Source organism: Stigmatopora nigra, chromosome 15, assembly GCF_051989575.1.
Source record: "Stigmatopora nigra isolate UIUO_SnigA chromosome 15, RoL_Snig_1.1, whole genome shotgun sequence".
NCBI lineage: Eukaryota > Metazoa > Chordata > Actinopteri > Syngnathiformes > Syngnathidae > Stigmatopora > Stigmatopora nigra.
Window position 1 is genome coordinate 12,175,872 of NC_135522.1, and position 18,677 is coordinate 12,194,548.

Sequence of the window (18,677 nt, forward strand, 5' to 3'; positions counted from 1 at the left end):
GGGGGGTACCAGAGCCTATCCCAGGCCAACAATGGTCACCAGGCAGGTGACATCCTGGGTTGGTGGCCTGCCAACTGCCAGTCACAAATTGACAGACAACCATTCACGCTCACACTCATATCTAGAGACAATTTAGAGCAGAGGTGTCAAAGTGGCGGCCCGGGGCCAAATATGGACCGCCGCACCATTTTATTAGCCCCAAGAACGTATGTCATGAATGTTGACTTTGTTTTAGGATCAAATTCCAATGATTATAGGATTATATTATAATTGCTAATTTCCCCTTTTTAAATCAATAATTGTAATTTTGCAATCCAATGTTGTGTTTTTAGTTCAAATAGCATTTTACAAAATCTAAAATTAAATCAATAATTGCAATTTTGTAATCCAATTTTGTGTTTTAGTTCAAAAGGCATTTTGTCAAGTCTAAAAAATAAATATATAAAATATTTTCTGTTTTCCATTTTAAAAATATTATTTATATATATATATATATATAAAAAAAAATATATATATATATATATATATATATATATATAAAAAAAAAAAAAATATATATATATATATATATATATATATATATATATATATATATATATATATATATATATATATATATATATATATATATATATATATATATATATATATATATATATATATATATATATATATATATATATATATATATATATATATATATATATATATATATATATATATATATATATATATATATATATATATATATATATATATATATATATATATATATATATATATATATATATATATATATATGTTTAACTTTGCACCATCTCATTTGGATTTCACATCAAACGAACATCCTCGTAACTCTCGACTAGTGTGATGAGAAAGGCTCCGCTTGCTGCACTGCAGTTCTCTTGTAAAATTCTCTTGCAAAATGTGAAGAGGGAGGTTGAGTATTTGTTTGAAACAAATGTTCAAACAAAGTATGCAAACTGCTCGTGTTGACTGACACGCTGTTTTCATTTGGCTTAAAACCAAAATACTTCCCCAAGGCTGTGGCTTTTGGCTCAGAAGTGATCATTTTCCACCTCAATTCTCCTTCCAACTCATCATCATACGTGCCAATTGTGCACACAGCCTTGGCCCCACCTCCTTCATTTTGAATGATTGACATTTTGAGGGTGTATCTTTAGTCACTTAAATTTAGAACAAACATTCTGCGGCCAATTAAAACAAAGCGAGTCCTCGTGTCAGAGCATAATGGGTAGATCAAAACAAGAAAGCTGAAGTTAAAACATGGGGATGTGCCCGGTGCACATGACAAGCAGCACAAATAAGTCAATAAAGTCAGGGTTCTCAATTTAACATAACAGAATCCTTTAAAGTCAAAATGAAGTCAGGATTCTGACTTTAAAGTGACAATTCAAATATTTTTTATTGTGTATGTATTTGAAAATACAATATACCAGGGGCTGCCAACTGGTGGACCGGGTATCCTCGTCCAGACCTTGTCCAGGCCTCAAAAAATGTTTTGAAGTAAAAAAAGGCAGTCTTTGAGAGATTAACACCTCACAATTCTTTCATCAAATCTTTTGTGGATTTCCAAGATCCCGTGTGGAGTTTCCATGTTTTCCCGTGCCTACGTCGGTTTTCAATGGGTACCCTGATTTCCTCTCACATCCGAAAATCATGATTCGCAAGCTGGTTGAACGCAAATCATCGGCCCTCAACCACCGGTCCACGAGCCCCCCGGTTCTGGTCCATCAGAAAAAGAAATGTTAACGTTTTAAATCTCATACGCACAAGAAACTGTCAACATGTGTGGAGATCATGAGCCACTAGCGCGCTGCACCCCAAAGTTGCCAAATTGAAAGGACTCCAAACTAATCACACCATAATTATGTCCCACTCGATTTGGTGGGAATTTACCCCAATCTGCCTATGCGTCACACACTCACTCAAGTGTTTTTCATCAGACAACTAAGTGTTGCAGCTCGAAACAAAAAGGATGCCAAAGTTTGTTTTCCTTTAAAAAATGAAAAAAATGAAAATCAGACATAGGCATTGTCGTCATCATTGACTTGACAAAAAGCCTAGTAGTCATCATACCCTCAGCAGCGTATGACGAAATTGTATAAGGCATTTAGATCAGGCATGTACAAAACATGCCATTTCTGACGATAGACTGCTCTTTTCGTGCTTTCATTTTACATTAACTAACTTGAGATAGGAGCTTGATATGTTCCGGGACCAAGCTTGTATTGTAATTTACTTGACCCTGACTTTCAGCTGCAGATTTTAAATGGAACCTTTCGAGGATTGTTTGTTTTTGTCTTCACTTCAAAATATACCAAAAATTATGCACACAAATCTCCTCACAATAGGATGAAGGACAAACACTTGCCAACGGAAAGTAGTACACTCCTCTCATATTGGCGAGCAAGCTCTGCCATGCATCCATCCATTCTATTCATCCAGCGTAATTTTTTCCTTTTTTCTCTATATCGATAAACTTGCACCGCCCCACAATTTTCATCATTCTCCGTTACAACATTCACGAGGCATAGCGGGCGTGAGATTGATCCAAACTCCATGATAGATCGCAGTGGTAGACCGCCAAGGCCACAGAATGCTAACCGCTTTAGTCAATTTTTTGTACCCGTTTTCTTATTTGTAACCACTTGTTCATGTTGACTAGACCTTTATGTTGACTAGACCTTTATGTTGACTAGACCTTTATGTTGACTAGACCTTTATGTTGACTAGACCTTTATGTTGACTAGACCTTTATGTTGACTAAACATTTATATTGACGACTCATTTATGAGGGCTACACATTTATATTGACAACTCATTTATGTTGGCTACACATTTATATTGACGACTCATTTATGTTGGCTACACATTTATATTGACGACTCATTTATGTTGGCTACACATTTATATTGACTACTCATTAAGTTGACTACTCATTAAGTTGACTACTCATTAAGTTGACTACTCATTAAGTTGACTACTCATTAAGTTGACTACTCATTAAGTTGACCACTCATTTATTGCTTATTATTTGTATGTGCACTTCAAGGTGAAGCTTTGAATCTTATTGCACATTCAGTTTAAGTCAATCCAATTCAATTACTCCCACATCCCCAAAACAGGTAGGCTAGTTGAATACTGAATTGCCCCTGCGTATGAGTGCGAGCATTATTGGTTGTGAGTCTACTTATAACCTGTGATTGGCTGGCAATCGGGACCAATCAGGATCTCTGCTGTCCATAACTGGTTCAGATAGGCTCAAGCACCCCCCACAACGCTTGTGAGGACAAGTGGTATGAAAAATGAATGAAAGATTGTTTGCCTACGTTTGGACCTCAGACCACTTAGCCACCTTCACAATTTACTTGGGGACCCCGGCACAATACATATTAAACCTTAAAATTATAGGAGTAGTGTTCCCTCGGTTATCGCGGTTAATGGGGCCACCCGCGATAAGTGAATTTCCGCGAAGTAGGGATGCCCCTTCAAAAAGGCTTAATTTGAATTTAATTTTTTTTAAATTGGATTTTATTTTAAAAAAATTACCCCCCCCCCCACCGGTATACAGTACACCATATAGGGGTAGAGAGAGTGAAATTCATGTTATAACAAAAAACTGTATAATATGCTGTCTCAATGTAATATTTGTATTTTTATTTTTATTTTTTCCCCCCAAAAAACTGCCAAGTAGCGAGGGAACACTATACCGTATTTTCACACCTAAGAAACACACCGTCTGATAAGGCGCAGTTGTGGGAAAATGTTCCGTTTTGTCAATGCAAATGACGCTTCGTTTGAAAAAGCGCTATTATAGCACAAGGCTAGCGTATGTTAGGCTAGACGCTAGCATATGTAAGGCTAGCCACTAGCGTATGTTAGGCTAGCCGCTAGCGTATGTTAGGTTAGCCACTAGCGTATGTTAGGCTAGCCGCTAGCGTATGTTAGGCTAGCCACTAGCGCAGGGGTGTCCAAACTTTTTGCAAAGAGGGCCAGATTTGGTAAGGTGAAAATGTGTGCGGGCCGACTTTTAGCCTGACATTCTTTGAACCATTAACATTAAATGCAAATTAACTTTTTGGGATTTTTTTTAATTACAAATGGCATACTTTTACATTTTTTTTACATTTAGGTTTTTACCGAAATCACAAACCACAAAAAATTAAGAAAACTATCAAGGATATCTAAGTTCATGTGAAACATCACATATTATTCACTATTATATGCTCACTGTAGGAACAGTGCTGAAAACAAAACAATGATCACTGCATATTCAAACTGTGATTTTGACCATCACAAAAAAATAATGAACTGAGATTTAAGAATTTATTCAACTCAGAGGACTTAAATATCTTGCCTGCACTAATGTGAAGGGTGATACTGGGATCTTGACTGCAGTATGTAGTCCAGGTCTTCATCGCACGCTAACGAGAAAAAGTCAAACTCAGTTCCTTTTGCCTCTAACTGTCTCTTAATATCTAATGAAACGTCTTCAATTCTCCGTGCCACAGTATTACAAGCCAGGCAAATATTGGCAAACTCTTGCTTCTTCGCGGGACAAATTTTCTCAACCATTTTCATTACACAGTCTTTAATAAATTCACCGTCACTGAAAGGTTTGCAGTGCTTTGCAATTAGCGTTGCCACTTCGTAGCTTGCCTTTGTGGCATTTTCATTTGACTCACGGGCTCTTGTGAAAAAGCTTTGCTGTGCCGTTAAAACAGCTTCCAGTTGCTTCACTTTTTCACCGCGTTCGTTCCCAGTTAGCTTGTCGTAGCTAGCATGTTTCGTCTGGTAGTGCCTCTTAATGTTGAATTCCTTGAAAACAGCCACAGTCTCTTGGCAAATTAGGCAGACACAGTTGTTTCGTATTTCAGTGAAAAAATACTCAAATTTCCACTTCTCCTGGATGCGGCGGCCCTCCCGGTCAACTTTCCTTTTTTTGTTTACATGTTAGAAATGGGCTGGGCTGAAACAATGACGAAAGGGTCACGGCGGCCAGAGGGCGGCCACAGGGCTACTGCCATCTTCTGGTGAAGTGAAAAATAGCTTTTTGTACACATTTATTTTATACTGTGGTCAACAGTGCTGGCGGGCCGTGTATTATTGATGTCATGATAGAGGCCGTGGGCCGGTAAAAATTTGTCCACGGGCCTTATTTGGCCCGCGGGCCGGACTTTGGACATGGCTGCACTAGCGTATGTTAGGCTAGCCACTCGCGTATGTTTGGCTAGCCGCTAGCGTATGTTAGGCTAGTCGCTAGCGTATGTAAGGCTACGCGCTAGCGTATGTTAGGCTAGCCGCTAGCATATGTTAGGCTAGCCACTAGCATATGTTAGGCTAGCCGCTAGCATATGTTAGGCCAGCCGCTAGCGTATGTGAGGCTAGCCGCTAGCGTATGTTTGCCTAGCCGCTAGCGTATGTTAGGCTAGCCGCTAGAGTGTTTTTGAAAGAGAGCACGAGCAAAACTAAGTTTGATAATGCTTAATAAGGTAAAAGGTGCACTCTGACATGAAGATTTCAGCGTTCAACATAATAGGCTCCACTGTCAGTCAGAGTTGTGTATTCCGGGAACTTAATTCCAGCTCTGGCGAAAGCTCGAACAACAGTGCTGGCCGATACTTGAGCCCAGTCATCCACAATCCATTACTGTGAAGTATGAATGTATTTTATGCTTATTATTATTATGTCTTTTGGTTTATATAGTGTAGTCACTGGAATAGAATTTTGCACGACCTTGTGGTAACTCCCATCACGACTCCTTTTAGTTAGGGGGGGTGTTATCTATCACAACACCCCCATTTCTTTGTTCACCTTCCCGCCTAAAGTTTGTCTCTGTCACATGATCCTGTGTTAATAAAACCAGTTTGTCTGTGGGGAGTTGCCAGGGATTCAATCTGGTCACACTGGAGGATAGACATATCTGCCAGCGCTGACTTTTCTGGCTCCTTCCTTCATATGAAGTGAGTTAAATTCTCATCACGACTTGTTGTGTGTTTCCTCTGCTCCGATATTATTGAATGTATATGGTCTTAAACCTGACAATTATAACTCGCGACATGCATCACTCCCCAGCCCTTGATTCTCCTCGCTGTTATATCAGCATCAACAGCATTAATTCCAAATCATCAAGTAGCTCATGTGACGCTGCCTGCCCGAACCACTATGCTGGCCATCCGTTAGCAAAGTTGTTATAAATTGTGTTCGATGGCTTCAGTCCATTTTCTAAGCGTTCACACACACACATTCTGTTGTCATTCACGTTTCCTCTGTATAGCTCTAATATGCTGTTTCTTTGAGTATTGAGAGTGTTTTGACAGTTAAAAGCGCTGCGAGCATACGGAAGTCAAATGCCTTCCCCCTTGGGATGTTTTGAATGGATTTACCGTAATGCTTGGAATGCGCGGGGAGGCTATTTTTAGGGTGAACGTCCGCTGTGTTGATCGCAATAAGAAAATTAATAAATAGTAAATAAATTCAGTCACTCAGGCGGTCAGGCCGATACAAAATTCAATCTAGTACACAGACAAGGCGCACCGACTGATTGGGCGCATCGACCATTTTAGACTTTTAAGTGCGTCCAATAGGTGTGAAAATATGGTAATTGAAATTCCCTACAATATATAGGCGGTCAGAGGCTTTGTATTGTGAGTCAACCTTGTTGCTTTTTTAATGTCCAGTGGGCGTCAATGTTTAATGACACAATATCAAGACTTTTTTTAGATGTGGTGAAAAAGAACAATGCCTCAAGGTCTGCATCAGTGTTGCTGGTATTGTCTACACTACTGGTAAACACTCATCACCACCCGATATCTGCTTGCTTCCTGGCTTCGTCATTTCTGGAAATTACTTCTAACTAGTTACATGGAAGAGATTGTGGGCCACAACAACAACAACAAAAAATCCATTACCCATTTTTTCCAACAGCTCCCATTCATCTTGCAGGAAAGCTCCATAGTGTCCTTTGACAAAAAATATTAAAACCAGTTATCTTTATGTTAGTCCCTGATGAAAACATCCTCCTCTTAAAATCAAATTAAGATCAAGGTACCTCTTTTAGCAATCATCTGAGGACAACCCAGGTTAAGGTCGATGGCATCACAGTAATTCTGGGCCAAAAGAGCTGCCTGAATGAAGACCTCAGGATCATTTGCACAAAACTGTAAAGAAACGAAAATCCAAGAAAAATAAATGACAAGTCCTAAATGATTATACAGCAGTACCCCTACCTACGAATGTCTCAAATATGGAATATTCAGGTTATGAAAACCCTAAATTGGAAAATTTTACCTTTACATGTATACGAAAGAAATTTCAAGTTACAAACAGGAAATCTAAAAAATTCAAACATCATTTTGTAGCATCTGATATATAATTTTGAAATTGCTGTGATAGAGCTGCTCTCGGGCGGCCCGGCAGCTGAGTGGTTAGCCCGTCAGGCTCACAGTGGTCCAAAGTTCAAATCCAGGTGGGTCCACCTGTGTGAAGTTTGCATGTTCTCCCCGGGGCTGTGTGGGTTTTCTCTGGTTCCTCTGGTCTCCTCCCATGTTCCAAAGACATGGCTGACTGGACACTTTAAATTCCCCCTAGCTATGAGTGTGAGCGAGTATTGGTTGTTTTTCTCCTTGTGCCCTGCTATTGGCTGGCCAAAAATTCAAGGTCTCTGTTATGTTTTGTTTGGGATTTTGGTGGAGTAGTGTGCGTGTCTTCCTTGTGTGAGTTATTTGGGTGATGTATCTAGTTCCCCTTACCTAAGTGACCAGGTGTGTTTGATTGATAATTATCCCTTGTGTGTCCATGAATACGTTGCTTCCTGGTATTACTGGTTGTTGGAGTATTGCTTGCATCTGATCATGTCGTCTCCATGTTAGTGCGTACGTTCTATCCCTGTTAGGTTTGTTTCGTTATTTGATTTTTACTCTGTCCTAAGTTTGTATGGCTTTTTCCTTTAATTCTATTCCTTTAAATAAAGCCTTTAGTTTTGTGCACCCACACTCCTGTCGTTTGGCTGCCGCATCTTTGGTTCCGACGCCGCTGCACACCCGAGGTGCACTTATGACAGTGTCCCCCGCCTATGGCCCGACGTCAGCTGGGATAGGCTCCAGCACCCCTTGCGACCCTAGTTAAGATAAAGCGGTTTAGACGATGAGATAAAAATTGTGGAAACAAAATATTGACAGAATACAGATATATTAAAACTCGCAAAAAAACAAGTACACAAAGGGGTTGCTTGTAAAAACCAAAAAAAAACAAATAATCACGGAGCAAAGTTGTGTTAAATTTTGCAGTGTTAGTGTGGTTTAATAAAGATACAGTCAATTCACACTTGCTTAGTGTAATTCAACTATTTCCGACATATACATTCAATAACTTCAGATCAGAGGAAGCACACAGAGTCAGTCGTGAGAAGATTTACCAGACTTCAGCTGAAGGAAGTGGTCAGAGTAGCCAGCGCTGGGAGATGTGTCCATCCCCCAGCCTGACCAGTTCGAATCCCTAGCCACCCCCAACAGATAAGCAAGTTTTATTAACGAAGGATCATGTGACCTAGGTACAAACTATAGGCGGGAAGAGGTGAAAAAGAAATGGGCGTGTCATGGTATATGACGCGCCCCCAACTCATAGGTGTCAAGACGAAAATTTCCACTAGGCTATGCAAAATTCTATCCTAGTGACTACTCTAAATAAAAGTATAAAGAATACATTCTATACTCCACAAAAGTTATATCCAAGCAACTCTATTAAGTGTTAATTTTAAAATTGGAAACTACTCCCAGATTTTCTACGCATTTATCTAAAGCCGGCAATTCAATGCGGGACAATCTCTTATCTCTCTTGGTATCTTTGTGTAAGTAGACTATATGCATCTTATCAATTAAATAATACTTTTTTTATGCATTTTGTTATTGTACATAAATATCAGTATCAGTTTGTTTGATGTAAGAACAATGGACATACTAACACAATACACAGGTGTTCGGCCACACATTCTGTTAGGGCTAAAAACATTGCTAAAGATATCCAGCATGTGCATGAAACATTGTGTCTGTCAAAATAAAATGTTGGAAGAAGGGAAAGGAACATGCTGCTCAAGTCATGACAAGTTACATTAGCGGTTTAAAATTGCAAGAGGTCTTTCATGACATTACAGTCATGGTGAACCTAAGGTGGTGGTAAATTCTTTGTTCCCACATAGAGCATTATTGGTGCACGTAAGATTTGCAGAAACTTAAATATCCTCCTGACTACCAGTAGTTAAAATTTGTCCTCTGTAGAAGACATTTGTAAACCTAAATATCTCCCGCCCAGTGCATCCAATAACATAAATTCTTTTTGTACTCTATAGAGGACATTCAGAGGTTCCCAATGATACCAAATATTATATTTTGCAGTATTCCAATTACTTCACATAGATTGGGTAATTTCAAAAAAAAATGTGATTGGACATTTTTTTCGTGGTAGTCATGAGGTTAAGTCAATGTGGCACAGACTGAAAAAGGATGGCTATGAAGACTTCAGCATATTTCTTCAGAAAGGTTTCAGCAATCACAGCGGACACTTTACTCTGATTTACGTTAATACATACCATGTGCCACATTGTCATATTGTGTGGGATTACAAAGTCAGTGCTATCATGTGGCGTGCTTTTTTGAAATACAGTAATTCGGACCGAAATTTTCTTTTTGGCGGGTTTAATTATCATTTATAGGGGGCACTTAAGTCTACAATTTTCTCTAAAGGGTTCCATGCGCTCAATCGGTCGGTGCGACTTGTCTGTGCACTAAAGTCAATATTTGTATGGCCCTGACTGCTTGAGTGACTGGTTTTATTTGTTTATTTATTTGTTATTTTATTTTTCCTCTCTATATTTTTATTAATTCTCTTTATATTTGTATAATGACAATAAATCATTCAATTCAGTTAATTTTATCCCACCCATCCATCCATCCTACCAGATCCACCCACCCGTCCATCCAAAAACAACCCACCCATCCACCCAATCCCACCCCTCCTTCCCATCCCTCCCTCCCATCCATCCATGCCATCCATCCCATCCATGCCATCCATCCCATCCATGCCATCCATCCCATCCATGCCATCCATCCCATCCACCCAATCCCACCCCTCCTTCCCATCCCTCCATCCCCTCCCATCCGTGCCATCCATCCCATCCATCCCATCCATCCCATCCATCCATCCCATCCATCCCATCCATGCCATCCATCCATCCCTCCCTCCCTCCCTCCCTCCCTCCCTCCCTCCCTCCATCCATCCATCTCTCCGTCCCATCCGTCCCATCCACTCCGCCCACTCCGCCCACCCCGCCCACCCAAACATTGTCTCTGAAGGAAATTCCAGGAACAAAACATATGTATCTTGCATAAAACGTGAAATAACACAAAAACTGTTCTACACACAGGGTAAAAGCTTTAGTGTCAGCGGTAGGCACGTAATCTACTTGGACTGGAGATTTTCTTTTGGCTTAAATTCTCTTACTGGCATGCGGGTGTTCGACATGTGTTTTAAGGGAGAGAGGGTTGCATAAGAGTTGAGTGAACAGGAAACCCCATCAGTGTATGTGTCAGTAATGCCCGCAATGTTTGTCAAGTTTTTGGACTCCAGCTTTGGAATCGGCCGTTACGCACATGAACTGGTCTGTGGCACCGATTGCCCCTATGAAGCCACTTATGTTGACACATACCGCTACATTGATGGTACATTACCTGTCAGATTCAGGAATTCAACTTTGTATATTTGAGCACAACTTTGGTCAGCCTCTGCGGTGGCATTTCTCTGATTCTTATAAACATAATTATGGGGGAATGGTAAACAGTGCTTTGGTGTTCAGGACAATAACTGCCATAGAAAATTATGATTACAACTGGGATTTCATCTTCTATCAAAGCGGAGCTGTGGAAAGCAAGGTGCACGCCACAGGCTACATCTCGTCATCTCATCTGGTGGACAGCAGTTTGAAATACGGCCACCAGGTGGCAAAATGTCTTGGGGACCATCCACACACTTCATAAACTTCAAAGTGAATTTGGATGTGATGGGTAAGTCAGAAGTTGTATTTTATCGAAAACAAAACACAAATCTGAATAGGTTAATAAACTTGCGTTTTATGTTCTTTTTGCATTTCATGTGGAATTGTGTGCCTGAATTATGAGGCATTATGTTATCAAATACAAATTCAAGACATTTCTCTGCTGAGATACAAATGTCCCTAGTTTCCCATGTTTTTGCCATTTGGTTTTGAATATTACCAGGTGAAGTATTATTATATTGGTCTAAATTATGAAAGAAAAGTAAAACAGTCAGTCGTGCCTCGATCTGTGCAACATCAACAAAATAATTTATCAGTTATTGCAGTAAATGGATGCTATACAAGTTTTACGTTTACTCTTATGAGTAAGATACAAAATGTTTCTACATCTGCATGGTTAAAGATAAACAGGATATTCACAATTCTGTAAAAGCAACATTACCTTACCTACCAATCGGAATCAACCATTTGACCTGTGCTGTGGTACCGCTACTTAACAAATTAATTGATTCCAAAACTTGTTTCGAAATTTGGATTTTAATGCAGCATTTCACATTGAATAAGCATACAGTATTTACTCTTATATAAGCCTGTGGACAAAAAAATAATAACTGAATCGAGGGTACGGCTTATATGCGCATAAAAGCACGACATGCACAAAAATGCAAGTTTACACCACCGTGGCACGATGACGTCATGATGCAATGGCGCCGTGACGTCACGACGCAAGCGAATGCCGCTGATACGGTCATTTATTTTAAAATAGAGGAAAGATCAGATAAAACGCTAAATAAATATAATTTTGACGTCTATGAATGTAATTCAAGAAAAGAAAACGTACATTTCTTGCATAAAACGTGAAAAAACCTGAGAAGCAAAATTAGAAGCAATATGGCTGCCACAACATCTTAAACTTGTAATTGTAATTTCTGTAGTTAGAAAGCACTAGTGATGATTTTTCTTAAGATTTTCCCTTGAAAGTAACATTTGTTGACAAAAATGGGACTATTTGAATCTATTTTTTAGTACAATCAAAGGCAAAAATCAAAAAATCGGGCCCTGTCATGACACAATTGACTATTGCAGCTAACCATAATCAAAAACCGCATTACAATCAGACATAAAACGTGGAAATGGCGTCCAATCCGTATGAAATGGCTGTTTTTAGAATTGTCCAAAATTGAGGGTTTTTATCCATTTTTAACAAGACGACACGAATGACCTGGAAAATGTTGCACGTGCAATATTGTCCTCATCATTGGGCTTATACAAAACAGAGTGGTTTTGATCTGAAAGTTTCACAAGTACCAAAAAAATGGACCCAAGTTTCACTTTTCCGACCTAAAAAATGCGACACCCTGTTACAAATATAAATTTTCTGATAAACTGGAGTCCAAATTCGATAATCGCTGCATCCTTTGAGGCGTAAATTTGCCAAATTTTGGTGAAAACAGCATTCAAATCGGACTTACGGTCTTGTCTGCATTTTACTTAGACCTCACGGACACGCATACACATTCTCAAAAATAGTAATATGTATAGATAAATTTAAGCAGACAATGGGTTAAAGAAAATGGAGGGTTGTTGTGAGACAGCAAATAAGAGCCCAGTATATGGTGGAATGAGCTTCTAAAGCTCGAATCAATGCATCCGCGACAATATTTTCAAGATACAATAACGGCTAAGGAGTGCAGTACTTTATGGGGAGTTTTGTAACTTGGATATTCTTATTGCTTATTTTGTGGCTATCATTTGCATATAAGAAGCTTTCGTAACCTGGAAATTTCACACTTAGAGGCATTTGTAATTAGAGGTATGACTGTATCGTCGTTTGAAAATCCCATATGGGTTGACCTCTGACGTCTGGGCGGAATACAGGTTGCCAGCAAACGTTTGTTCTGAGGTATCGATCTAGTTGGGCTTGGAAAAACCCAGAATGTAGAATAAAAACATCCCACAAACTACTTAAGAGCCCAAAAATATTCCTAGCCCAAAAATATTCCTACCTGAGTTATTAGTGGCCGATCCTCCTCACAAACCTCATTATAGAAGTTTTCTCTCCTATAATTTGCATCCCGAACAAACACCTGCGCATGTAACATGGGCGTGTAACAGAGGTGAGCTCCGTGGCGACGGCTAAGTATGCGCCATGACAGTTCGCTCTGGTCCACCATGGGAGCAACCACAAAGGATGCTTCTTTTAGGGTTTTCTTCCAAAATTCAAACCCTTGCAGCTTTTCTATCTTCTTTAACTGTATCATTGTGAGAAGTCCAAAACATGCAATGTTCTGTAACAAGATAGGGAACATTGTCAAGTTCAAAGAAATGTGAAATGGTATAAAAGACAGGCAATAAGATTTTAATACTTTTAGGGAAAGGGGTCACTACAGTGGACGGCTATTCAAAAGTTGGCACTTTTTTAAAGTGACGCTTTTTACTAAAATGAAAAAAAAAGCAATTCTATTACAGTGGTACCTCGTCATACAATCTTAATCCGGGACTGAGCTCATATGTCGCGCTGCTGGCATGCGGAGCCGCTGGCATGCGGCGCCGCTGGCATGCGGCGCCGCTGGCATGCGGCGCCGCTGGCATGCGGCGCCGCTGGCATGCGGCGCCGCTGGCATGCGGCGCCGCTGGCATGCGGCGCCGCTGGCATGCGGCGCCGCTGGCATGCGGAGCCGCTGGCATGCGGAGCCCCTGGCATGCGGAGCCGCTCGCATGCGGAGCTTCTCGCATGTCGAGCTTATGCAATCCAATCCAATAACGCACGACCACTTGCCAACCAGAAGTAGTCTTGAATGAGCGATTGCGGGAGCTAACAGGCTAAGGAAGGAATAACGGCCTACCCACGTATTGATTGTGGGTAGTGAAGTTTTATTCGGAGAAAGGGTGCCGTTGGCTCTCGGTTTCGTCTGCACGAGTATACACTCGAACCTTATGATACGACCGCTTCGCCATACGACATTCTTGTCTTAAGACGAAAATTTCACCCGAGATACAATCAAAATTTCGAGATGTGACCAAGCCAGGTGGCCATGGCACTGTTTTTTTGCATGTCTTTTGTGTATAAAATATTTCTACGACCACTGGGCGGACTTTGCACTTCCCCACCCGCCAGCTTTTTCCCCCGTGTTGGGTACATTTACAGGTAAACAATATTACTATGGATCGGCATGAAGGACCGCTTAACACTAGTGTTGTGTGCTAATGCGAGCAGTGACTGTAAAATTAAGCCGTTACTAGTGTACAATGCTGAGAACACGCCTGCCTTCAAGAGACCTACAAGTGATGTGGCGCGCTAATTCTAAAGCTTGGATTACGCGTATTGTGATATTTGTGCGCGTCATTTTTGAAACATTTCGAAGGGGAGGCAATTTCCTAACAACCCTTGATGTGTTTGTTTTGAAGACTCAGGCAAAACGGTCGGGTGGGGTCAACCGGTAGGACTGAGGTAAAAAAAAAAAGATTAAAACAAAATTAGAATTCAGTCATGTGTGAAGTTACATTAAAAGTTGAGTGTCTGTACATAGTTATCCAAGTTAATTTAAATGTTTGTTCGTTTACGAGTGCATTGTTGCCTTGGATAAGTCCCCCCGAACAGCCCCCATCTCCGCGTCTGCCATTGTCTCTCCCCTCCGCCAAATGCGTCAAATTTTACATTTATTAAATACATTTTATTACTATTAAACCACTCGTTATTTATTACTTTGTCAATATATGGCGAAATAGAAGACATAAAACCTATTTTCCAATCCAATATCCTGTTTTTGGTGTTTTTTTCAGAGGGTTGGAACAAATTAATTTGTTTTCAATTCATTTCAATGGGAAACGTCCGCTTGAGTTACGTTATGCTTGTCATACGATCACAGTCTCGGAACGGATTACAATTGTAAGTCTAGGTACCACTGTACTTCATTGCCCAGAAAGCCCTCATTTTGCCCGCGCATGTGCGGTGTGTTTTCTAATCCATGGGTAGGAGAAACTCGTCTGAATAAATTGTTCCGTGCTCGTAGGTATCTGTTATACACGAAAGAGATGCAGCAAAAAAAGTGTGCTATAATGATAAATGGCCTCTCATGTCATGGCGACCTGGCTTTCTCGCATCTCAATTATTTCCCTGTATCTAGGGCGAATTATTTGATCGTAATTTTCATCATATCTCAAGCACCTCATAGGTAGAGCTGCTCGTAGGTCGAGGTACCACTGTATAACAGTAATATGCGATGCACCCGCCAAGCTCTCTCTCACCCTCGCCCCCTCGCTCTCGACCCCTCGCTCTCGACCCCTCGCCTTCTAGTTTGATCATGTTAACTTAGTCCCAGGTTGGATGATTTTGTATGAGTATTTTGGCATCAAAAGACTAAGTTGTGCACCACCAACACATCCCTGTCGTTTTGTGTTTCCCGCATCATGGATTAGACTTCGCTGTGCAACCGAGGGAAAACATGTGGCCATAGCGAGCACTTCTGATGTTGCTCACGTGGTCCTTGGTGTGCGCAGGCAGCTTGTCTGTATGCCCATGCATATGAACATTTGAGGGAATATTGCAACACATCCTCAAAAGGCTTGCTGGATGGAAATGCAGACTACACCCTAAACTGGTCGCCAGTCAGTCGTAGGGTACACACAGACAAACGACCATCCACACTCCCAATCATACCACCACCAGCGGGAATCGAGCCCGCACTTGCCCACACTGAAGTCAGGCGAATGCCACGAAGCGGCTCAAATTAATTTGTATTTGGTTGTTTTCTAAGGGGGAGAAATGATTTACATGACATACGAACATACGAAGCTCTATCTCAAGATATTACTGTAGTATAAATACATCGGATGCGTAATTCTCTTCATCAATTGCCTCTTTATATATTACATGGAAGAAAACCACATGACAGATAAAGTGTCCGCAATGTCTAAAGATATTGTAAAAGTTGCAAGTGACTTTTAATGCGACGCCATATTAAACTACACAGTGGCATGCACGACGCAACACGCGTGCTATTTCTATATTATACGCCGGCCTGGACAATAAGGATGTTTCCTTATCGTTGTGTTACATACAAATATATTTAATGCTACTCACAGTAAATATTATACAATACTTTGCGGGCGGTCGTTTCCAGTTGTTTACAGATGCGTGCTCCAAGTTAAATAAAATATTCCAAAGGACATCTAGGTTTTTTTCTAGATATCCCTTACATAGTGACCGAGATTCAAAAAGTCTGAGTCTGTGGCGTAAATCCAGGAGAGCCATTTTAAAACAGTGGATTTTGTGGCGGGCCAGCGAGTGATATTCGCCTCTATGGAGCTAAATCAAGGCAAAAGGCGTTGAATGCATAAATACATTTTGAAACTAAAAGTTTAACGTTTATTCTTGATTTAAAAAATAAAAAGTCATACAAAACATTGCTTTCTGATGTTATTTTTTCCGTTTCAAAGTGTTCTTTTTCATATTCAATTTTCTTTTCACATTCAAAAATATTTTTTATCTTAGACTTGTTGGTTTCTGTCTTTCTTGCTTTCATATATATTTTGCATCCAAATGTTGTTTCTTTTTCAAAACATTTTTTTCGTTTTTAAACCTATTGGCTGGCTTTGTGTGGGCTTGTGGAAATGTGCTGTACATGTTGCACCCTGCATTTTCACCTTGAAACAGGGAGAAATGATCACAACTGTGATACGTTGTTGTTTCTTCAATCCAATTTTTACTGTTATGAGGAAGATCTCAAAACACAGGCGGAAATATTCACAACAGTGATACATTGATGTTTCTTTAATCCAACTTTTACTGTTATGAGGAAGATCTCCCATGTTTGCCAAGCTATGTGCAACAAGGCATCAATAATAGAACGCCAACATACACTTTAACTGTTAAAGTTTAACATGTCACACTTGCTATGTGGATCAAGGCATCAATAATTGAACACCGAAAAACAGTGAATCCAAACTCGTTGTACATCCCCAACATGCAATTGTTAAGAACTTAAACACTTAAGCATGTCACACTCTCACCCACATAACAAATGTCGTCTCGACATCAGTACATTCCAAATATATCTCCTCTTGTTGGTTGTTATTCTGAACAGTCTTGTGAACTTGTCACTTCACATTCTCTTCTGTGAGCTGCTACTCATGAAAACTCCAGATGGCAAAGGTATTAAATATCTTCTGTTTCACTGGCTGTGTAAATGACATGTTTTCATTTGACAATAATTTCCAGCCACTACACCAAAGCGACTGTTGGGCATCATCCTCTCACTGTCGTGAGTATGTTTGTCGGACTGCATGCTGTTGTGAATATGGACAGATCTGAGCTTTTCGACAGTCTGGTGAAGACTTTGGTTCTCCTTCTCCAGTTTTAACAGTCGACTACGGATCTGCTCACTAACCTCCTCACTTAGAGTCTGCCGCCACTGAAAGTTGTCATTAGTTGTAGATAGTTGTTCTATCTCATGCTTCATATCTGATATTTTATCTTTCAGTTTCAACAATTCAGACATGCCTTCATCCTCTAGTTCCTCTAGTTCTTCTCTTAATAGGAACTTCACAATGTGAGCCACTAATGATAGACGCGATTTCCGTTTAACACTTCTTAATATGTTAAGAAAATCACATATTTCGAGTAGGTTATTTCCCGTCAGGTTGTTCAATATTCCTACCACCTCTTCGTGCAACTGTTCCATTTTGTCGACAATGTAGGAGTTCTGTTGACTGTACAAGACTGCACTCTGAACTGGCACGTCTATACTTTCCCTCTGATGATCTCTGATTGGCCTCAGATGACAAGTACTCACCTGCCAACTTCCAATTCTTCTTAAACATTAACACCTCATTTCCATCTGCCTGGTTCGTCGTGTTTGGGGGGGGGGGGGGTCGGGGGGATTTAGCTGGCTCAGAATTCCGTTATCCCAGCGGTGCCTCCAAATGTTGCACCCTGTATTTTCATCTTGAAACAGGGAGAAATAATCACAGCAGTGATATGTTGTTGTTTCTTCAATCCAACTTTTACTGTTATTGGAAGCTATTTGCAACAAGGCGTCAATAATCGAACAACGACATACACTGACATGTCTCACTTGCTGTGTGGATTAAGGCATCAGTAATCGAACACCGATAAACACTCAATCCAAACTTGTTATACATCCCCAACATGCAATCGTTAATAACTTAAACACTAGCATTTCACATACACAGGAGGTGACATGACTCATGTTCAATCAGTGGCGGTCCATGCCTTTTCTCGTGGCGCCTTCAACAAATCAATCCAAGCCTCAAAAACTATTTTATTGCAATAAAACCTCTACTGGAGCTACTGCTGCGAAACATAACAAAATAATCAATAAATCAATGCACAAAAATGGGGTAGAATCCACTTCCTAGCGATGAACGTCAATGGCATAAGGGCAAACATTGCCCGAAAATGGGGTAAAATCCATTTCCTAGCAGCATTTATTGATTAAATACAAACACTGGAGCTTTTCAGATATCAGAACCATGCCCACAATTGAAATATTATTTAGGAATATAACCATATTTTACTCACCAAAATTAACTGGACAAAATGTGCATCCTCCTTTCTTCCTTCTTTTCAATATCGCCATTGAAG

General features: G+C 40.1%; 1 protein-coding gene across 1 annotated transcript in view; it reads right to left on the bottom strand.

The window, feature by feature from the left end:
* The window catches only part of dus1l (dihydrouridine synthase 1-like (S. cerevisiae)), a 30,619-nt gene extending 14,313 nt beyond the window's left edge, over window positions 1–16,306 (bottom strand). Inside the window, exons 1-4 of the mRNA XM_077734774.1 lie at window positions 16,155–16,306; window positions 13,078–13,359; window positions 7,076–7,184; window positions 6,936–6,986 (exon numbers count right to left, since the gene is read on the bottom strand). Coding sequence (XP_077590900.1) covers window positions 6,936–6,986; window positions 7,076–7,184; window positions 13,078–13,332 — 415 coding nt within the window. The 5' untranslated portion in view covers window positions 13,333–13,359; window positions 16,155–16,306. The remainder of the gene's footprint in view (window positions 1–6,935; window positions 6,987–7,075; window positions 7,185–13,077; window positions 13,360–16,154) is intronic.
* Window positions 16,307–18,677: the final 2,371 nt, after the last annotated feature.